At 53.8% G+C, this 18,988-nt stretch overlaps 1 protein-coding gene across 1 annotated transcript; it reads left to right on the top strand.

Moving 5' to 3' along the window:
• Positions 1-6,703: 6,703 nt before the first annotated feature.
• On the top strand, positions 6,704-14,847 carry LOC135992567 (deleted in malignant brain tumors 1 protein-like). Its single transcript, XM_065641853.1, is given in 12 exon segments — positions 6,704-6,770; positions 7,733-8,047; positions 9,021-9,317; positions 9,535-9,858; positions 10,361-10,687; positions 10,773-11,087; positions 11,434-11,748; positions 12,131-12,193; positions 12,278-12,592; positions 13,010-13,045; positions 13,331-13,468; positions 14,708-14,847. Coding segments are annotated over 12 exon segments (2,652 nt in total).
• Positions 14,848-18,988: the final 4,141 nt, after the last annotated feature.

Below are 18,988 nucleotides of genomic sequence, written 5' to 3'. Positions count from 1 at the left end.
CACCTCCAGTAAGGCTGGGAACTGTCACAGCATTGTCCTTCACTCAGCATCACACAGCCCACATCCCCCTGCCCCAGCAAGAGCCCTGAGCAATGGGTGAGGGACAGGATCTGCCTTCGCAGGGGCTGGGGGTCAGGCCTTGGCCTCTCTGCTTCATCCAACAAAACCAGGGTTTTCTCAGCACCTCAGCTGCCTGCACATTACCCTTTGTTTATCTGCCATCACGGCCTCCAATTCTCTGCTCTAACGAGTCCCTGGGAGGCTTTGCTGGTACTTGTCCTCAGTGGAACTCCTTAATACTTGAAGGTACTTAGTACTTTTTTCTTCTGACTTTGACTTCTGGAAAGGTTTCTGCAATCTTTTCTCAGCACCTGACGTTCAAGGACTCAGCACCAAAGGCACCATGGGGCTCATTACATTGAAGAAAGCTCTAAGTAACCATGTGTCTTCTTGTAATTGTCTTCTAGTCTTGTACAGTTAATTGGAGGGGTTGCCTATTGTAGTTATGGAGAGTGATTTCAAAAACTTCTAATAAAAATTACTTTTTTTTTTTTTGTCAAAGGGTATAGTTTATTTTTTTTTAATGTGGAGAAAAGGTGATTGCAGCATTTTCTGATATTGATCCAGGGTGTCTCCTAAGGAGGTCTGGACTGCTTGGATAAACTGTCCCTTGAGGTCTGACACTGTGTGGACAACCTTGCTCCTCACCTCCCCAGCCCCATCATTTCTTTCATTGGCCACCTGGGACTTGCATCCCTTTTCCTTACACCAGACTTCTCCACGGCAGTCTGCAGCTGGATGTTCCAGCTCCTTTGCAGCAGCTCCCACCTTCTCTCCTTAGAGACGTGGCTGCACACAGGCAAAGAGGGACTTTGCTTTTGAACAAACAAAATAAAACTGTTAAGATTCATCATTAAAAGAAAACACACTCCTCAACTGTATGCCAAAGACAAGCTGCCACCACTGAGGTTCACCTTTCACAAGGCAAAACCATGAGAAAATGTTTTAGACAGAAATGAATTACAAAATAAACACAATAAAAGAGTTGGCTAAAGACAGAATTAGACAGACTACTGAAAGACAAGGAATCTTTTATCTCCTTGAAGCTGAAAGCAGCAACTGGACTGTTGACAGGTGTCTGAGTGATCAAAGAGTAAGGGGAAGGGAAATCCAGAGAGCAATCGCAAGTGCTTACGTGTAGATGCACTGCTGGAAATGTGACTATAGATGTGGTCAGTTTAGTTAGGACGGGTGGAAATATATGAGAAATGAGGGAGATAAAATGCACAGCCTAACAGAGAGAGTGCTGACAAGGCCAATCTAGTGGAAGATGAGAAGTTCTCCTCTTGTTATTAATGCACATCCTGAAAAGTCTCAATTCGATCTCACACGAAAACACAGATATTTTATTTAAAGTATTCAATTTTTTCAGCTGATGATTTCCTGCTCCTGCTTTTAAAGACATGTGAAAATTTCTCACATTTTCAGGCCGAGCTCCAGTGCCTGACCACAAGTATCCAGGGCCACCTCCAGAGGAGCCAGTGTCTCTGCAGTCCAGGTCTGGACTGGTCGCTGTCATAGAGAACCTGCTGGAGACCAGAGCCCCTCGGAAGCTGCAGCTGGAGCCCAGGCAGAGGGTCCCAGGGCACCTACACTGGCACCACCCACCCCTGTCCCTCTAACTGCATCCCAGCCCAACGTTATGATCACTTGCCTTTGCAAACAAAGGCAGAACACAAAATCCCCCAGAGATCAGTATAGTAAAACAAGGCAGAACAAAGGAAGGAGGTTGACAACACCAGATATATTTGAAGCCGAAAGTTGCAGTAAGACTTTTCCTTCACTCTACATCTTTCATTTTATTTCTTTGTTGCTTTAAAAAAAAGAGTTCTCAACATTCCCATCATATGGAAACCTACAGCACTCAATAAGATTATATTTTTGTCTTAGACAACCCAGGGCCCCAAAAAACTCCCTGCCGATGACTGTCCATGCCTCCTCTAACTCTTGGCACAGAGTGAGTCCCGCTCTGAGGTTTTGGCGACACTTGCTTGATGGAGAAAAGCAGGGTAAAAAGCTTCAGTGTAATGCGTTCATTTTGGATGGCCGAATTTGCACTAATCTTATCAGATATCTGTCATCTGTCTTTTTATATGAGAAAATCTGTATTTGTGTGTAGGTACAAGCATAGAAGAATCATAAAATAACAGAATAATGGAATCATAGAATCATGTAGGTCAGAAAAGACCTTTAAGATGATAGAGTCCAGGCATAAACCCAAGACTGCCAATTCCACCACTAAACCGTGTCCCTAAGCCCCATTTCTACATGTCTTTTAAAACCCTCCAGAGATGGTGACTCAACTACTTCCCTGGGCAGCCAGTTCAAATGCCCAAAAATCCTTTTCATGAAGAAATTTTTTCTAATACCCAGTCATTTCCTGGCACAACTTGAGGCCATTTCCTCTTGTTCTATCACTTGTTACCTGGATAAAAGAGACTGACCCACACCTCACTACAACCTCCTTTCAGGGAGTTGCAGAGACCAATATGGTCTCCCCTCAGCCTCCTTTTCTCCAGGCTAAACAGCTTCAGCTTCCTCAGCCACAACCCATCTGACTTGTGCTCCAGACCCTTCATCAACTTTGCTGCCCTTCTCTTAACTGACTCCAACACCTCAAAGTCTTTCTTGCTGTGAGGTGCCCAAAACTGACCCCAGGATTGGAGTTGCAGCCTCACCAGTGGCCAGGACAGGGGAACAATCGCTTCTCTAGTCCTGCTGGTCACACTAGTGCTGATACCAGCCAGGATACCATTGGCCTTTTTTGGCCACCTGAGCACACTGCTGTCTCAGGTTCAGCCACTGTCGATCAACAGCTCCAGGTCCTTTTCCACCAGGCAGCTTTCCAGCTGCTCTTCCCCAAGCCTGTAGCGTTACCTGGGGTTGTTATGACTTTAGTGCAGGACCTGGCACTTGTCTTTGTTGAACCTCAGACAACTGGCCTCAGCCCATCGTTTCGTCTGGTCCATATCCCTCTGTAGACCCTTCCCAGCCTCCAGCAGATCAACACTCCCACCCAATTTGGTGTCATCTGCAAACTTACTGAGGGTGCACTCGATCCCCTTGTCCAGATCATTGATAAAGAGATTAAACAGAACTGGCCCCAATACTGAGCCCTGAGGAACACCACTTGTGACCAGCCACCAGCTGGATCTGACTCTGTTCACAACAATTTGGGCTCAGCCCTCCAGCCAGTTCTTTACCCAGCAAGGAGTATGCCTGTCCAAGTCATGAGCTGACAGTATTTTTATATTTTTATTCTATTCTGTTTTATTTTGTTTCATTTATGAATATATATGGTATTTAAAATGTATATATGCCTCTATACATGTGTATAAGAGTATATAGATTATATATAGATATATACATATGTATAAAACCAGAGAAATTAAATATACATAGCCATTATAACGTACATATAAAATGGATAACGCCTTCTTTAATACGACCTAATGGAATGAAGAAGTAGATTTTAAATGAGAGTAGAAAGAAAAGTATAAGGATGGGTCGACATCCCCCACTTTACCCAGTGCAGAAGCAGCCCACAGATGTCTGGGGAGGAACTTCAATCAGGTGGGGAGGACACAGACAAGCTGGATCATGCCCAAGGGCTATGTCCTCCCCCAGGAGGCCACTGAGGGGCCCTCAGCACAGATCCTTTAACATACAAAGAAAAGCCCAGTCCTGTGGGCTGGACTGTATGGCCCCCGCATCCCAGCCCAGCCCAGCAGGATGGGCCATGTGGGATTCCTGGGTCACACTCTGAGCTCTTCTGGGTGCTGCGAGACACAGGTGAACTGCCTGTGAACATGGAAAACCAGGACAAAATTCCAGCTTCAGAAGAACATGTGCATGGGGACAATACGGAAAGGACCTGAAGGGGATCTCAAAATAGACAACGTGAAGCAGAAGAAGTTGCCAATAAACCCATAAACCACAAATTGGATGTTGAGGTGCAAAAAGAGGCACCCCCCTGGTTGTGGGCGTCTCCCAGATGCTTGTAAGGCCACTGTGGGGTGCAGGCTGGTGATAAATAGGTTTCCTTGTCCTTAGGTTCATAACCTGATTGAATGTTCCAAACTGCTCTGACTGAGTGACGGGAGAAGTCAGGAGTGTGATGGTAGTTGCCCAGGTCCACCTGAGCCACACCAGCCAAACCCAGTGTGCTGCGTGTGTCGTGTCAAGGGGTGGAGAAGGGGGTGTTGGTGGATGTAAATGTCTTGAACGCTGCAGGGCCTGAGCAGGGTGCACGTGGTGTGAAATAAGGCATGGAGATTGTACTGGCTGGGATGGAGCTAATTTTCTTCTTCGCAGCCCTTGCTGATGGTGCCCAGAACAGGTTTGACAACACACTGATGTAGCAGTTGCTGAGCAGCACTGGCACAGCCTCAAGGCCTTTGCTGTTTCTCACTCTGCCCTAACAGTGTGGAGGCTGGAGGTGGCAAGAGGCTGGAGGGGACAAAGCCAGGAGACCTGACCCCAACTCATCGAAGGGATATTCCACACTGTATGACGTCATGGTCAGCAATAGAACTGAGGAGGCAGGTGTGTTCTTCAAAACATCCCTTGCTCAGAGACAGGCTGAGCATATGTATCTCCTGCTGTGAGTGATTACTTCTCCACTTAAGTTGTCTTAATCTTGACCCATGAGATTTTCTTTCTTGCTTTTGCCCTTCCAGTTCCCTCCCCTATCCTGCTGCTGGGGATTGAGCAAGTGAGTGGGTGGGCACTGCCAGATGGGGTCACCCCCAACATGTGCACAGAGCAAATAGGTTGTGCTGGTGAGGTCGCTGGTGTCTCAGTAGATCACAGGCCAGGAGCTGATGCAAGGATTGTGCAAGTGGTTGCAGGTCACTGACACCCAAGCAGCTGACAGGCCCAGCACAGGCACACAGTTTGTGTCACAGCCTGTGAGGTCACTTGTGCCTTTGTGTCTTGCAGGTGAGCACTCAGCAGGTGGGTGGATGTGACATGGTCAAGTCACTGGTGCCTGAGGAGCTGAAGGCAAGAGGGAGAAACGTGGCTTGGGATGTGCTTGTGATGTCACTCATGGCTGAATGGCTGATAGGCCAGGACCAGGTGCACGTCCTTACAGGTGCTGGGGAGGTCACCAGGTGTCTGAGTCAGTCACCCCTGAGTAGCTCACAGGCCTGCAGTAGGCCCATGGCATGTGTAGGTGCTTATAATGTCGCTGCTGCCTGAGCAGCTGATAGGGCAGGAGCGGGTCCATAGTTTGTGTAGGTGGTTTTGCGGTCATTGGTGTCTGAATACCCAACAGGCCAGGAGCAGCCAATATCAGACATAGATGATACGACATCACCTGTGACTGAGTAGTAGATGTGCCAGGAACAGACACATGGCTTGTGTGGGTGCTCCTCATGTCACAACACTATATTTATACCCCACCTAAATTCAGCTTTTTGGAACCATTGTCAGCAGAAGTCCATAGAGTGCACACACACGTGTGACAGTGTAACCAATGAGCACACAGTGGTGGCAGTAGAGGGTGTGAGGTCACTGTCAGTATAACCAATGAGCACACAGCAGTGGCAGTAGCCGATGTGAGGTCACTGTCAGTATAACCCATGAGCACACAGCGGTGGCAGTAGGAGGGTGCAGTGCTCGCGTCACCGGTGACACCCCATGGCCATGGAGCTCGGTGCAGACCGTCCATGTGCTGTCACAGGGTCCCCATGAGGTACAGGATCTGCCCAGCCCTGTGTCTGCCCAGCCCTGTGTCTGCGAGGCCAAAGGAGCAGCCCCTGCAGCCGTGGCTGCAGCCGTCGGGGTGGGGGTGGCTCGGGGGCACCGCAGGGATGTGCCCGGGTACGGTGCCTGGAGGAAACCACAGACTTCCTGCCCGGGTGCCACGGGGGGAGTGCGGGGGCTGTATTTGTGCACCTGCAGGCTGCAGCTCTGATCCACCTGTGGGGAATAACAGCCTCTCAGTGACACACTGACAGTCAGGGACATGTCTGAGCCTCTGGGTTGCACGTCTGCTGCCAGGACAGGGACGTGTCCCAGCTCCAGCTCCTGTGAGGGACCTTCCATGGGCTCTCCAGGGAGCGGTGGGTGAACCAGCGCTCCTGGGATGGGTCTCTGCCCTGGGCTAAGGCCCTTTCCCAGCTGCTGCTCCCAGCACAGTGGGGTCTGTCGCAGGGGCTGCTTCCTTCCCTTCCTGACATAGCCCCGGTGCAGTCCCAGCCCCATGGGTCTTATGGCACGGGAGTGACTGGACACTCTCACCTCGGGCTCTTGGATGTGCCTGTCACAGGACATGCTCGGTGCTCCTGGTCCACACCGCAGGGCTCAAGGAGTAATAAAACTGTATCCCCCACTACAACCGGCCCTGTCCTGTGACGTTCCACCAGCACAGTGATGTGACACCTGCAGCAGAGCCATCCCTCATATATGGTCATGAATGGCGCTGGAGAAGTTCATTGGAGGACTGGGCTGTGTCGGAGGGGAGATAGCTCCCAATAATGTCTAAAAAGGTGCTGCTGCTTTGATTGGCTCCTCCTGTAGCTGAGAGGGCATCTGCAGAGATATATTGCCCTCCCGTCATCATTGTTCCCACGGGTCCCTGGAGCTGTGGCAGGGAGTGCGGCACAGAGGGATGTGCCATCAGGGCAGGAGGCTCAGGATGGGCACAGAGGGACTCCTGTCCCCTCAGATGCTGTGGCTGCTCCTCTGGGTACGGCTGTGCAGGGGTAAGTGCTGACTCCTTTGTCCCAACACCAAGGGCCAGTAGGTACCAGTGTGGTCACAGGGATCTGTCTGGGAATGGGGTTTCTTTGCAGGTGCTGCTGAGACAAGAGGCAGAAGGTGCTCAGATCGATGGAGCCTGTGCCTTTCCCTGTACCTGTCTGGGTGGGAGAGAATATCTCGTTTTCCAGGGCTCCAGTGTTCAGGGCAGCCTGAGCATGGCTGGATTCACAGACCCCCTGTCCTGGGGTACCATTTTGGGACCCCTTGTTCCCAGCACTCTGCCTCACTGGTGATGGCAGCACCCAGAGATCCCCAGGGCACTGCCAACCTCTGGGGTGCCCCAGAGGGTTTGTGTGCTGCTCAGCGCCCCTTATTTCAGGGGAGACCAAACCCCACGAGGGCAGTTTGTGCCCTGCAGAGAGAAGAGGACAGGGACATCTGCAGTCGGGAGACGTCCTTCCTGAGGGGCCTGGCCCAGTGCAGGGGCTGGGCTGACACCAGGAGAGGAGGGGATGTGGGATCCTCTGGATGGTCTCCATGCGAACAGGGAAAGCCCTGGGGCTGGGCTGGGTTTGGATGGTGCTGGGGCAGGTGGTTTGCAGGGGAAGCTGCAGTCCTGCGTACACGGGGCTGTTCAGGGGGTGCTGGTCTGGGGGCAGCGGGTGCCCAGTGCAGGGTTGGGCAGTGTGTGGGTGGGCATGGATGGGGGGCAGGTGGCTGTTGGGGTGGGAAGAGGTGCCTTGTGTGTTTGGATGGAGAATGACCCAGCAGTGCTGGACCTGGGCACCCCTAGCCTTGCACAGCTCTGGGGACAGAAGGGGCCCTCCGACTGCTCTGGGGACAGCCTGGAGGAGAGGGTGCTCCCACCCTGGTACATCTGATTCAGTGCAGGCAGGAGGTTTCCTCAAACCTGCAGCAGTGGGGCTCAGTGCTGTCCTGACTCATCCCGTGTTGGTGTTTGAAGGTGCTGTGGAGGTGAGCCTGGCGGATGGTGGCAGGTGCTGTGCTGGGAGAGTGGAGGTGAAACACCTGGGACAGTGGGGGACAGTGTGTGATGACTACTGGAGCATGAACGATGCAGCAGTGGTTTGTAAGCAGCTGGGCTGCGGGTCTGCTGTTGGAGCTCCTCAGTACGGACACTTTGAGGCAGGATCTGGCCCCATTTGGATGGATGATGTCGGCTGTAACGGCACTGAATCTACCCTGGCTGATTGCAAACACATAGGATGGGGTGAACATAACTGTGATCATGCTGAGGATGCTGGAGTGATGTGTTCAGGTAAGGGGTCAGCCTAATACCTAGCTTTGGGGCTGGGATGGAGGAAGGGACATGACTGTGCCATAAGGAGCAACAAACGTGCTGGATCTGGGCCCAGTGTGGTCAATCATGCTGTTGAGCTGGCACTGTCATTGCTGGTGTAACTGGTCCCTGGGGAAAGCTGTGACATCCCTGTGGGACAGGACCCCATGAAGGCAGCACTGACAAGCTGCCCAACCCCTCCTGCCTGCTCACAGCCCCCCACACTGACCCATGGAACAGGGTCTTTGCCAGCACTTACTGACTCTCGTCTGTGCTGCTGTCACCCCGTGAGGCAGCATGAGGCCAGGGGGACATGCGGGTCATCTGTCCCCTGCCTGGCCATTGGCCTGGGACCTGTGCACCCCTGGGCAGAGCACGGTGTCCCTGGATGAGAACATCCCCCTCAACCAGGCAGGGGAGGGCTCTGGACAGGCACCAGCCATGATAACAGCTGCTCCATTTCTGTGCTCTGGGACATCTCCCACCTAAAAGGAACCTCCCAGCACCCCAGGAACACTCCTGGGATCAGAATGAGCTTCTGGCTGCACCCAGGTGATGATGGTCCTGCCTGGCCCAGGCTTTGCAGGGGCTGAGCAACTGCAGCTTCGTCATCATCTGGGCCAGTTCTCCTGGACCCCAACTGCTCACAGGGCTGCGGTGCTGAGGGGACCATGCCGGGCAGCACAGAGGACCTTGTGTGGGAGCCCTTTGTGTGAGTAGCACCTGTGGCTGTGAGTGTGCGGCAGACACACACCTCGGGTGCTCTGGTGATGTAGAGAAGGGGCGGAGGGGTCTTGGATATGTTTGTGTCACCAAGACTTCCCCAACAGCTTCCTTTGGGATGTGCAGTAGGCACTTTGGCCATGGCTTGCTTGGAGGTGATGCGGGATGTGGGCATGTGACTGCCAGAGGGCTCTGGGAACTCCCAGGTTGTTTGGTGGTTTTATTCCAGGATTTGTCCGTGTGGTGGGAGGAAAGAGCCACTGCTCAGAACGTGATGGGGACCAGTGGAAAACTGTTTGTGATTCCCACTTTGGCCCCAAAGCTGCTGAGGAGGTCTGCAGGGAGCTGTAGTGCGGCATGGCCCTGCCTGTGTCTGGAGGAGGTCACTTTGGAGAAGGGGTTGGTCCCATGTGTGATGGAGAGCTGCAGTGTGTGGGGAATGAGTCGCTCCTGTCCTCCCGCCCCACGGGGTCCTCCCGGGACCAGGCCTGCACCCAGATGAACAGCGCTGCTGTCAACTGCACACGTAAGGACTCAGGGTGGGGTGTTGAACACTGGGGCTGTGCCAGGGCTTGGGAACAGAGCAAGGGCCAGGCTGGGTGGGTGTAGGACAGGAGGGATCATTGTTCTGTCTACAGCATGAAAACCGTGAACAAGAAGAAAGGCATCTGTCCCTTTGGACTCTCCACTGGCTACCGAGGCTACAAATGCACCAACCCACCCTCTCTCCTCAGAGTACACAGGATTCAGGCTGGTGAACGGCAGCACAGCATGTGAGGGGAGGGTGGAGGTCCAGGTGCTGGGGACCTGGGAGACCCTCTGTGCCTCCTGCTGGGATCTCTCCGATGCCCACGTTCTGTGTCATCAACTCCACTGTGGGTTTGCTGAGTCCATTCCTGGAGGAGAGTATTTTGGGAGAGAGACTGGCCCTGTGTGGAGAGACTCATTCCACTGTGACGGGACTGAAGCCCACCTGGGACAGTGCCCAGTGACCACCCTGGAGGCCTCCCCATGCTCCCACGGGAACAACGCTGCTGTGATTTGCTCAGTTGAGTGCTGGGAAAATGGTGCATTAGCTCCATTTCCCTTTGTGCGAGACATGGCCCTCCAAAGCAGGGGTCCCATGGCAGCACCAGGCTGAATTTCTCCCTGGAGGAACCCCAGGGGGCTTTCCTCACTCACACTGACTGCTCTGCTCTGGGAGAGCTGAGATCTGAACAGAGGCAGACACCTGTCCCCAGGGCAGCGCCTTAGGCCCCGGCACCACTGCCAGGCCTGTGTTCCATAGGATGAGCCCAGGACAGGTCGGTGGGGCTCTGCTCCATCCCTGTGGCTGCAGACAGCCACATCCCATCCCCACAGAGAGCCCTGCAGAGCCTCATCCCATCACCCAGCAGCAGCAGACCTGGGTGTGAGCTGCAGACAGGGCCTGGGTTTTGCCCTCGCTTCTTGTCGGGACAGGGCTCAATCTTGTCCTGTTTGGTCAGACAATCCCTCCTTGCCCTCCTCCCTGGAGGCTGCCGTGCTGCCCGGTGCCGCTGATGGCTGTGGCTCCTCTGCTGTCCCCAGGCCCAGCCAACTCTGCATCCCTGCAGCTGGTGGGCGGAAGGAGCTGGTGCGACGGGCGAGTGGAGATCTTCCAGCGTGGGACATGGGGCAGAGTCCTGGACGACCAGTGGGACGTGCAGGAGGCCAGCGTGGTGTGCCAGCAGCTGCGGTGTGGAGAGGCAGAAAAAGCCTACAACCCCCCAAAGCCTGAGCGAGGGACGGGCCCCGTGGGGCTGCAAGGGGTCCGGTGCGCAGAGCACAAGGCCAACCTGACCCTCTGCAACACCTCCCTGCCTGGGAGAGCCCTGTTGGGAGGTGTTGTGGAGGATGTGGGAGTCATTTGCTGGGGTGAGCAGTGGTGCACGAGCCCCCAGATGATGGGGTGGGGGGGCAGCCACCCCCTGACAGCACCTGGGGTTTCTCCCCACTGCAGGGAGCCGGCGGGTCCGGCTGTTGAACGGGCCCAGGCGCTGCACAGGGAGAGTGGAGATCTACTACCAGGGCAGCTGGGGGACCGTCTGTGACGATGGCTGGGACCTGTCTGATGCCGCCGCTGTTTGCCACCATCTGGGCTGCGGAGGGGCGGTGGAGGCGGCCAGCTCCGCTCGGTTTGGGGAAGGCTCCGGGCAGATCTGGCTGGACGGTGTGAACTGCTCCGGATCCGAAGCTGCTCTCTGGGACTGCGCTGCCGGGCCCTGAGGGCAGCACGACTGCGGGCACAAAGAGGACGCGGGCGTCATCTGCTCAGGTCTGTGCCGGGAGATCTGCCGGGATGGCTTCCAGGGAGGCCGGGACACAAGGAAAGTCGGGCATGGCCAAGGCTGTCCCTGGCTCAGCCTCTGCCTTAGCCCAGCCTATGGACACCCATACACGGGTGCCTTCAGTCTCACTGGGATCCCTGAGGAGCTCAGCTGTCCCCCAGGGTGAGCGGGGAGAGCAGGGGGGTGTGTCCATCAGGGACTTCTCTCTGCCCTGGGTGCAAGGGGGACTTGCTGGCCCCGCCCTGCCTGCCTGGGGGCCTGGGGAGCACAGTGGTGTCCTGGCTCCCACAGCCCCAGACCAGCCTGTTCCTCTTGCTGCCTCTTTCCTCCCAGAGTTCGTGGCTCTGAGGCTGGAGAACAGCAGCGGCTGCTCCGGGCGCCTCCAGGTTTTCTGCAACGGGACATGGGGGAGTGTTTGCTCCAACTCGATGACTCCTGACACGGTGTCGCTGGCATGCAAGGAGCTGGGCTGTGTGGATGGAGGATCCCTGGAAACAGACCTGCACTATGGCAGGGTGTCTGGCCCTGCCTGGCTGGATTACATGCAGTGTGGGGAGAAAAACATCTCTTTTTGGCAGTGTCCCTCTGCTCCCTGGGACCCACAGTCATGCAATGACCTTCGAGAAGAGACCTATATCACCTGCAATGGTAACTCTGAGCCACTCGGGACTGGTGTCACCCCAGCTTCTGCTCCACTCTGGGCACAGCCAAATGCAGAGAAAGAGCTTGGAGGGGTTTTCATTTCCATGTCAGACTCTTCTGCTGCTGGTGGCACAAATGTGACCACAGCTCTCAGAGCCCCACATGTCCAGCAGCACTTGCCACCCAGCAGTGCTTGGGGGAGGCAGTGACATCTCCAAGGGAGGTCTCAGCAGAGACCAGACAGGATTCAGAGGAGCCTCCCCTCCATGGACACCCCCTGCTGCTCTGTGACCAAGATGGCACACACAGGCACGAGCAGAGCTCAGCCCCGATCTCTTCTGCACAATCGCCTGAGCCAGCCCCTTCACCACAGTCTTTCCTTCTTCAGGGAGACGCCCAGAAATGCCCCCAGAGCCTTTGGCCCCATGCCCCAGTTCCACCAGCTGCACAGGTAGGGAGCTGCTCCTCTGTTTGCTCCTCTTGCCTGGCAGGGCTCTGCTGTCTGGGTGCCATGGGAGCTCTTTGCCTTCTCCAGACAGGGAGAAGATCCATGCCGTGGGAGGCGAGGATGGGTGCTCGGGCAGAATGGAGCTCTGGCATCACGGCTCCTGGGGGACAGTGTGCGATGACTCCTGGGACGTGTGGGATGCCCAAGTGGCGTGCAGGCAGCTGGGCTGTGGCCCCGCGGTGTCTGCCCTGCATGAGGCTGCTTTTGGGGTGGGGCAAGGCCCCATCTGGCTGGAGCGGGTGGAGTGCCGGGGGACGGAGTCGTCTCTGCAGGACTGCTGGGCCCGGCCTGGGGACGGACGTACTTGCCGGCATAAGGAAGATGCTGCTGTGCACTGCTTGGGTGAGCGGGGAGCTGGGACCCCTTGCTCGGGTATTGGCAGGGAGCTGGGGAAGGCCTTTCACCCGCTTGGTCCTGGCACAGCCCCTGAGCTCCCGAGAGCAGGAATGTTCCTGTGAGGTGCAGCAGCCTGGTGCCATGCAGGGAGCAGCCTCGGTGGAACTGGATGTCCTTGGGCCACTGCCCATGGGGCCCTGCAGCTCCAGGGCCATCCCCTGGGCTGCCTGCACCACCCTGCCTGCCACCCAGAGCAGAGGCCCCAGACCCTGTCCTGGGTCCCTTTCTAGCACTACAGGAGGGGCAATTTGGGTGGGATGTGTCAGGGACACCCACAGACACACATGGGTGTGTTGGAGGGGAGTCTCCCTGGTACGTGCACTCCCACCCTCTCAGCCCAGCTCTTCTTTTCCTCCTCTGCAGCTGCACCCAGGACAGCAGCATCCCCACCCCAAGCAGGTAACTTGTCCTCCCCCCAGGGCTGGGTATCCCAGGGCCAGACTCTGGCCCACAGTTGGGTGGAAGGGGCTCCTTGCTGGAGTGTGAAACTCCCAGGAGGAGGCACTGGGGTGGTTGTGTGGGGATTGAGGAGGGCTGTAATTCACTCAGCAGGGTGGAAGCTTTTCCATCACTCCCCCCCGGGGCCCTCCGCTCCCTGCTGCCTTGTGTGATGGACGTCAGGACTGGTGCTGCCTCTACCTCTCCCAAGGCTGGTGCTGTTCTTTCATGTTCTTGCCCATGCAGATCCCACCCAGGGCCGTCCGACTGTCAGTGGGAGAATCTCAGTGCCTGTCATCATCTGCATCATCCTGGGGGCCCTTCTCTGCCTGCTCCTGGCCCTGCTGGCCGGGCAAGTGCTCAGAGCCAGGGCTGGGCGCAGCGGTGGGTCCTTCCACAGAGGTCCCAGTGATGCCTCCTGGAAGGGCTGTGGGTGCTGCGGTGGGTCAGTAAGGGGCACAAGCAGAGCTGAGGGGATGAGACTGTGTGCTGCCACCTGTCCCACGCACCCCATTGACTCTCTGGCCATAGGGCACCAGCAGCAAGAGGTGGAGAGAGCCCAGAGGTGGTGGGAGCAAGAGATGGGGCAAGGAGAGAAATAGCAGAGCAGGACCAGGAAACATGTTATCCTGGGGGAAATGCTATCCTTTGGGAGATTTTATCCTGTGGGAGATGTTGTCCTGGGGAGACGTTATCCTGGAGGAGATGTTATCCTGGTGGAAATGGCCAAGACTGGCAGTGCTCTGGGTAGTGCTGGAGGGTGCTCTGGGGAAAAGGAGAAGACAGGAGGAACACAGAGCAGCAGGGCCCATCTCCATGGTGTCAGGCTCCAGGCTGACCCTCTGCCCAGCCCTGCCTGCCCTTGGTAGGGCTGGGGCCCTACTATGGACTCATGGGGCAGACAGGGGTCAGCTCCATGTCGAAGGGAAACATGGGAGCTAGTCTGGGGTCAGACAAGGGGGGATGACCCAGGGGCCAGAGGGGCTTGGGCGCTGTCTCCAAGGGTGTGATGCTGCCACAGATCATCTCTACAGTGATGTGGCCCTCACTGGGGATGTGGCAGCTGTTCCACAGCTGTGGGGAACCGCCTCCCTTTGCCCATGGGCAGATGAAACAGCCCAGAGATTCCTCCATTTTTTTCCCATTTTTACACGGTGTATCAGATTTGTTCCTATTAAAAGTCTTGGTGGACTTTGACTTGGAGCTGGTTTGTGTCTGCCCAGGTGTCAGGAAATCTTCCTGAGTTTGATCAGGGGCAGCAGAGAACAAAGACATGGTGGTGGGGAAGGGGTTTGTCTCAGGGACAACAGGTTTGGGGTCAGGCTGTGGGGCTGCCAGAGCCCGTGATCGCTGTGGAATAATCCTGCTGACAGAGACGTTTCCATCCTGCTTTGCCACAGGCAGTTTCTAGTAAAAATGGCTCTCTAATAGGTCCCATGATGCACCCCAGTGCCCATTTCTTCACCTCGAGATCTCCCAGCTGCTCTTTCCCCCAGGCCCTGCCTGGGCCAGGCTGGTCCCACAGTGCAGAGGCCATGACAGAGCTGCCAATCAGGGTAAGTCCTGGGCTGTGACCCCACGGAAGTGAACACTAAGGTGGTCAAGGTGCCCTTTTAACTCCAGATGGCCCCAGAGGTGACGATGGCCCACAGATCTCCTCCTGCAATGGTCAGGAGGCACGTGGGTCCCTGAAGCCCGTCCTTGTCAATGACTTTCCTGTTCTTGCTCAGCAACAACCTAGAAGGACTCTTTTGGAGCAGTGACAGTCATGCAGGCACTACCCCTGCAGCCAAACATTTTCAAGGTCATTCTCAAAGCTGAAAAGACAGTAACTTTGCTTGGGCAGTCTGTCCCTTTCCTCTCCTCTCAGTTGTTCTCAGTCACAACAACAGCCCAACTTCCCTGGAATATTTGGGTTTGGAAACGGGGGACAGTTGAGATACTTGTGCTGTGAGCCCTGGCTCTGGGCTGAGAGGATGGAGAGCAGAGAAGCTTGTGCAATGCTCAGGAAATGCAGAGGAAGGTAAATTTGAAAAGTAAAAATGACATTCAGTGGTTGAGCTGGGGCTGTTTGGGAGTCACAGTGTGATGGCTGGTGACCTTCCATGCTAGACCCCAGGGGAGCCACTGCTGGTATTTCTGTCCTGACCTGTGCCCTGGCAGCACAGAGGAACTGATGCAGAGGGATGTTCATGTGGGGCCTCAGACAAATTCCCCTGTGCTTGTATCTCCCTGCTGATGCCCAGAGAGGAGTGTGTCTGTGTTTCATCAAACATTGCAGCAGGAGGGCAAAGTGGAGAGGCACAAAACTCTGCTCAGGACAGCGTGTGACTGAGCAACACTGGTACCCATGCTCCCCAGGGGACAAATCTCAGCACGGCTTTGCCAGCTGTCCTTGGCACATTAGAGGTCCAGCTGTGACAAACCTCCAGACAGAGGATGCTGCCACTCAGACCCCAGCTCAGGAGAGTGCCCAGCCCTGGGACCGGGGGGGACAGTGGTCAGGATGCTCCGGTCTGGGAACTGAGGTCCAGGGAAGGAGGTATATGAGGGGATCAGTCTGTGCACCATCGAGAGTGACAAAGAGGAGGGAGACAGGGTCTTTGCAGAGGCCTCACAAAAGAGAGATCCTGATTGTTGATTAGAAGGAGGGACAGCTGACACCACCCCAAAAAAGCACTGAATAGAGATTCCTGCCCAGGGGGAGGCAGGAACTTGTGGTGCAAGAAGAAGGCTCCTTCTGACTCACAGACCTGCAGGTACTGGCCATGGGCAGTGCTGTGGCAAGAGCTGGAGGAGCAAGGAGGGCCAGGGCAGGATGGAAGAAGGCAGATGGGTCTGCAAAAGCCAAAGGGAGAAAATCATTGCTGAAGCCCAGGGATGAGCCAGGGACCTTTAGATCTTCAGTCTGATGCTCTCCCAGCTGAGCTACTTCAGCTCTGCCCCAGCAGCCCTTGTGAATGGCTACTGGAAATGGCTAAACACCTGTCTGCCAATGGGAAGCAGTGAATTCATTAGTTATATTACTTTGCTTGTGAACACAGCTTTGCTTTGTCATTAAACTGCCTTTTGTCTCTACACACGAGTTTTTACCCCTCTGCCCTTCCGTTTCTCTTCCGCATTCCCCAGGAGAGGGGAGTGAGTGAGCAGCTGGGTGGGGGCCCAGCGACCAGCTGGGGTCAACCCACCACATTATGGACTTATTTCTACTGTCACTAAAACCAGTAAGAGTAACATGCTCTAAAATACTTTCTTACTCTTCTTGATATTTATAGGCTTCATTTCTTTAATTTTGTTCCTGCCATTCAGTCTTATTTGACCAGGTAAGCTGCAGTTTCATGGTATGTAACCTCTGGCATAATGTTTCAGAACTTGCTTTTTCTTTAACTGATAACTGTTATCATTTAATGGTGACACCTCTGAGAGAGTGTTTCCACGAAATCATTTCCGCTTTCTGTATTTTATCCTTGTTACCAATCTGTGTGTGAGAGAGGTGTTAGTTTATAACAAAAAAAAAGCCAAATGGCAGACGCCAGAGTGCTGAAAATCACACAGCAGGCCAAATTTTTATGTAAGGTACACTGGTACTAGACCATTATCTATATTTCCAGTCTCTAAATTTCTAGTCTTGCAGCAGAGAGCCTGGAACCTCCGAGCTCCCTCTATTTGCCCCATGTTTCAACACTGAAAGTGAAATTACCCCTGGCAGTGGCATTCTTTTGGTTTGATTTGCAGCCTACAGCACAACATGGATCACAAGATTGGCCAGGACACCACAAGAGGAATCAAAATCCTTTGGTCTAAAATGTGCGTGTTCCTGGGAAACTCAGATGTCATGACATACTGATATTTGTGTTCTGGGAGCTGATCAGTTGACTCGTCTCCATTTCTGAAATGGTGTCTCAGTTTGCCTGGGTAACCTCTGACTTGATCCCCATCCGCTGCTGGTTGTTCTCCAAACTCCTGCCTTCAGGAACAAAGGCCCAGGAGATCTTTGTGGTGAAGACAGAGGAAAAGAACCAGTTAGGTACCAGAGCCCCATCTGCTCCTGCTCTTACTAAATTTAGCATTTGGCCACATTGGGGGAGGAGTGGTTGATACAGCAGAGGCTGTGCTGCCATTCAGCAAGACCTGGACAGGCTGGAGGACTGGGCAGAGAAGAACCTGATGAAATTCAACAACAGCAAGTGTAAGATCCTGCTCCTGGGGAGGAATAACCCCAGGCACCAGTACAGGTCGGGGGTTGACCTGCTGGAAAGCAGCTCTGCAGAGGAGGACTTGAGAGTTCTGGTTGACAACAGGTTGACCATGAGTCAACAATGTGCCCTTGTGGCCAAGAGGCCAATGGTACCTGGGGGGTGTTAAGAACAGTGTGACCAGCAGGTCGAGGGAGGTGAATCCTCCCCCTCTGCTCTGCCCTGGTGAGGCCGCATCTGGAGTTACTGGGTCCAGTTCTGGGCTCCCCAGTTTAAGAAGGACAAGGAATTACTGGAGGGAGTCCAGTGGAGGGACACAAAGATGCTGAAGGCTCTGAAGCATCTTTCTGATGAGGAGAGACTGAGAGAGCTGGGGCTGTCCAGCTGGAGAAGTTGAGAGGGATCTCATCAATGTTTATAAATATCTCCAGGGTGGGTGTCAAGAGGATGGGTCATGCCCAATTATACGATGAGGGTCTACGGGCACAAACAGTCTAGATGTTCTCCAAAGGTCCCTTCGAACCCCAACCATTCTGTGGTTCTGTGATTTTCATCCAGACTGGCATTTAACCTCCACATTAATTTGAGGATTTCCATCTTCACTGCATGGATCTCTGACATTCAGTACCAGGATAGGGTTATGTTACCTTGGTTGGTATCAGGCCATTCTGTATTTCAAGAAATTTCAAAAAAGTAATGGACCATCGCTGCAATAATTTCTTTACTGACATCCATGAGGCAGATGCTAAAAATACACAGTAGAGCTCTGCACAATGAGGAGTCTAAGACTTTGGTTGAACTAAGCCATGAATCAGCATGTCCATTTCCTTCATTGTGTTTCATTTCATAGATTCATTTTTGATTACAGAGGTATAAATTAAGAAAGGTGAAGCCTTTCTTGACAGCAAGAGTTTTGTAGGTTCTTTCAAAACCTAGGTGTCTATTTCAGACCTAATAACAGGCTTTATTGATTGGTTTGCCTGTGAGGAAATTTCATGCAAAATAAGGCTTGAGAGATCATTGAGAGGTAACCAGGTCCATCTTCTGTCTCCATGAAAAAATAACTGAATCATAACGACTCCTGAGAGAAGTGAGAGAACCTGCCCTTAAAAGACTGTTGTGGTAGACAACTCTTTACCACTCCCAGAGGATGATGCTCCTCTCCTTACTACTAGACCTATCTTTTTTTTTTTTTTTTTAATTAAGAATTGTGTGTTTGGGGTATTTTGTTTGTTTGTTTTCTGTTTGGTTGGTTGTTGCTGGTTTTTACATTAAATATTAAAATGCACTATTTTAGTATTCACCATGCTAGAAATCCAGAGCAGTGGATCTAATGGCCCTCTATACTTGTGAATGCCATAAATCCATCAGCTGAGTTTATTAAAGGATCCTGGAAGGGGTCAACTGGACTAGTTCGCTGCACATGCTTGTCCAGATTAGTATTCAGCCAATCCATTGGCTGTTATTTGTAGTGGTGAAAACATGAAATGCTGTTGTAGTACCATTATGGAGTCCTGTGTCCAGCTCTGGGTCCTCAGCACAGGACAGACATGGACCTGCTGGTGAAGGTCCAGAGGAGCCACAGAAATGACCCGAGGCTGGAACAGCTCTGCTGGGTGGACAGGCTGAGAGAGTTGGGGTGTTCAGCTGGAGAAGAGAAGGCTCCAGGGACACCTTATTGCAGCCTTTCCAGACTTAAAAGGGGCCA

Source organism: Caloenas nicobarica, chromosome 10 (assembly GCF_036013445.1).
Source record: "Caloenas nicobarica isolate bCalNic1 chromosome 10, bCalNic1.hap1, whole genome shotgun sequence".
In the NCBI taxonomy this organism is placed as follows: Eukaryota; Metazoa; Chordata; class Aves; order Columbiformes; family Columbidae; genus Caloenas; species Caloenas nicobarica.
The sequence above is the reverse complement of the archived record's forward strand: the minus strand, read 5'-3'. Positions and strand labels throughout refer to the sequence as shown.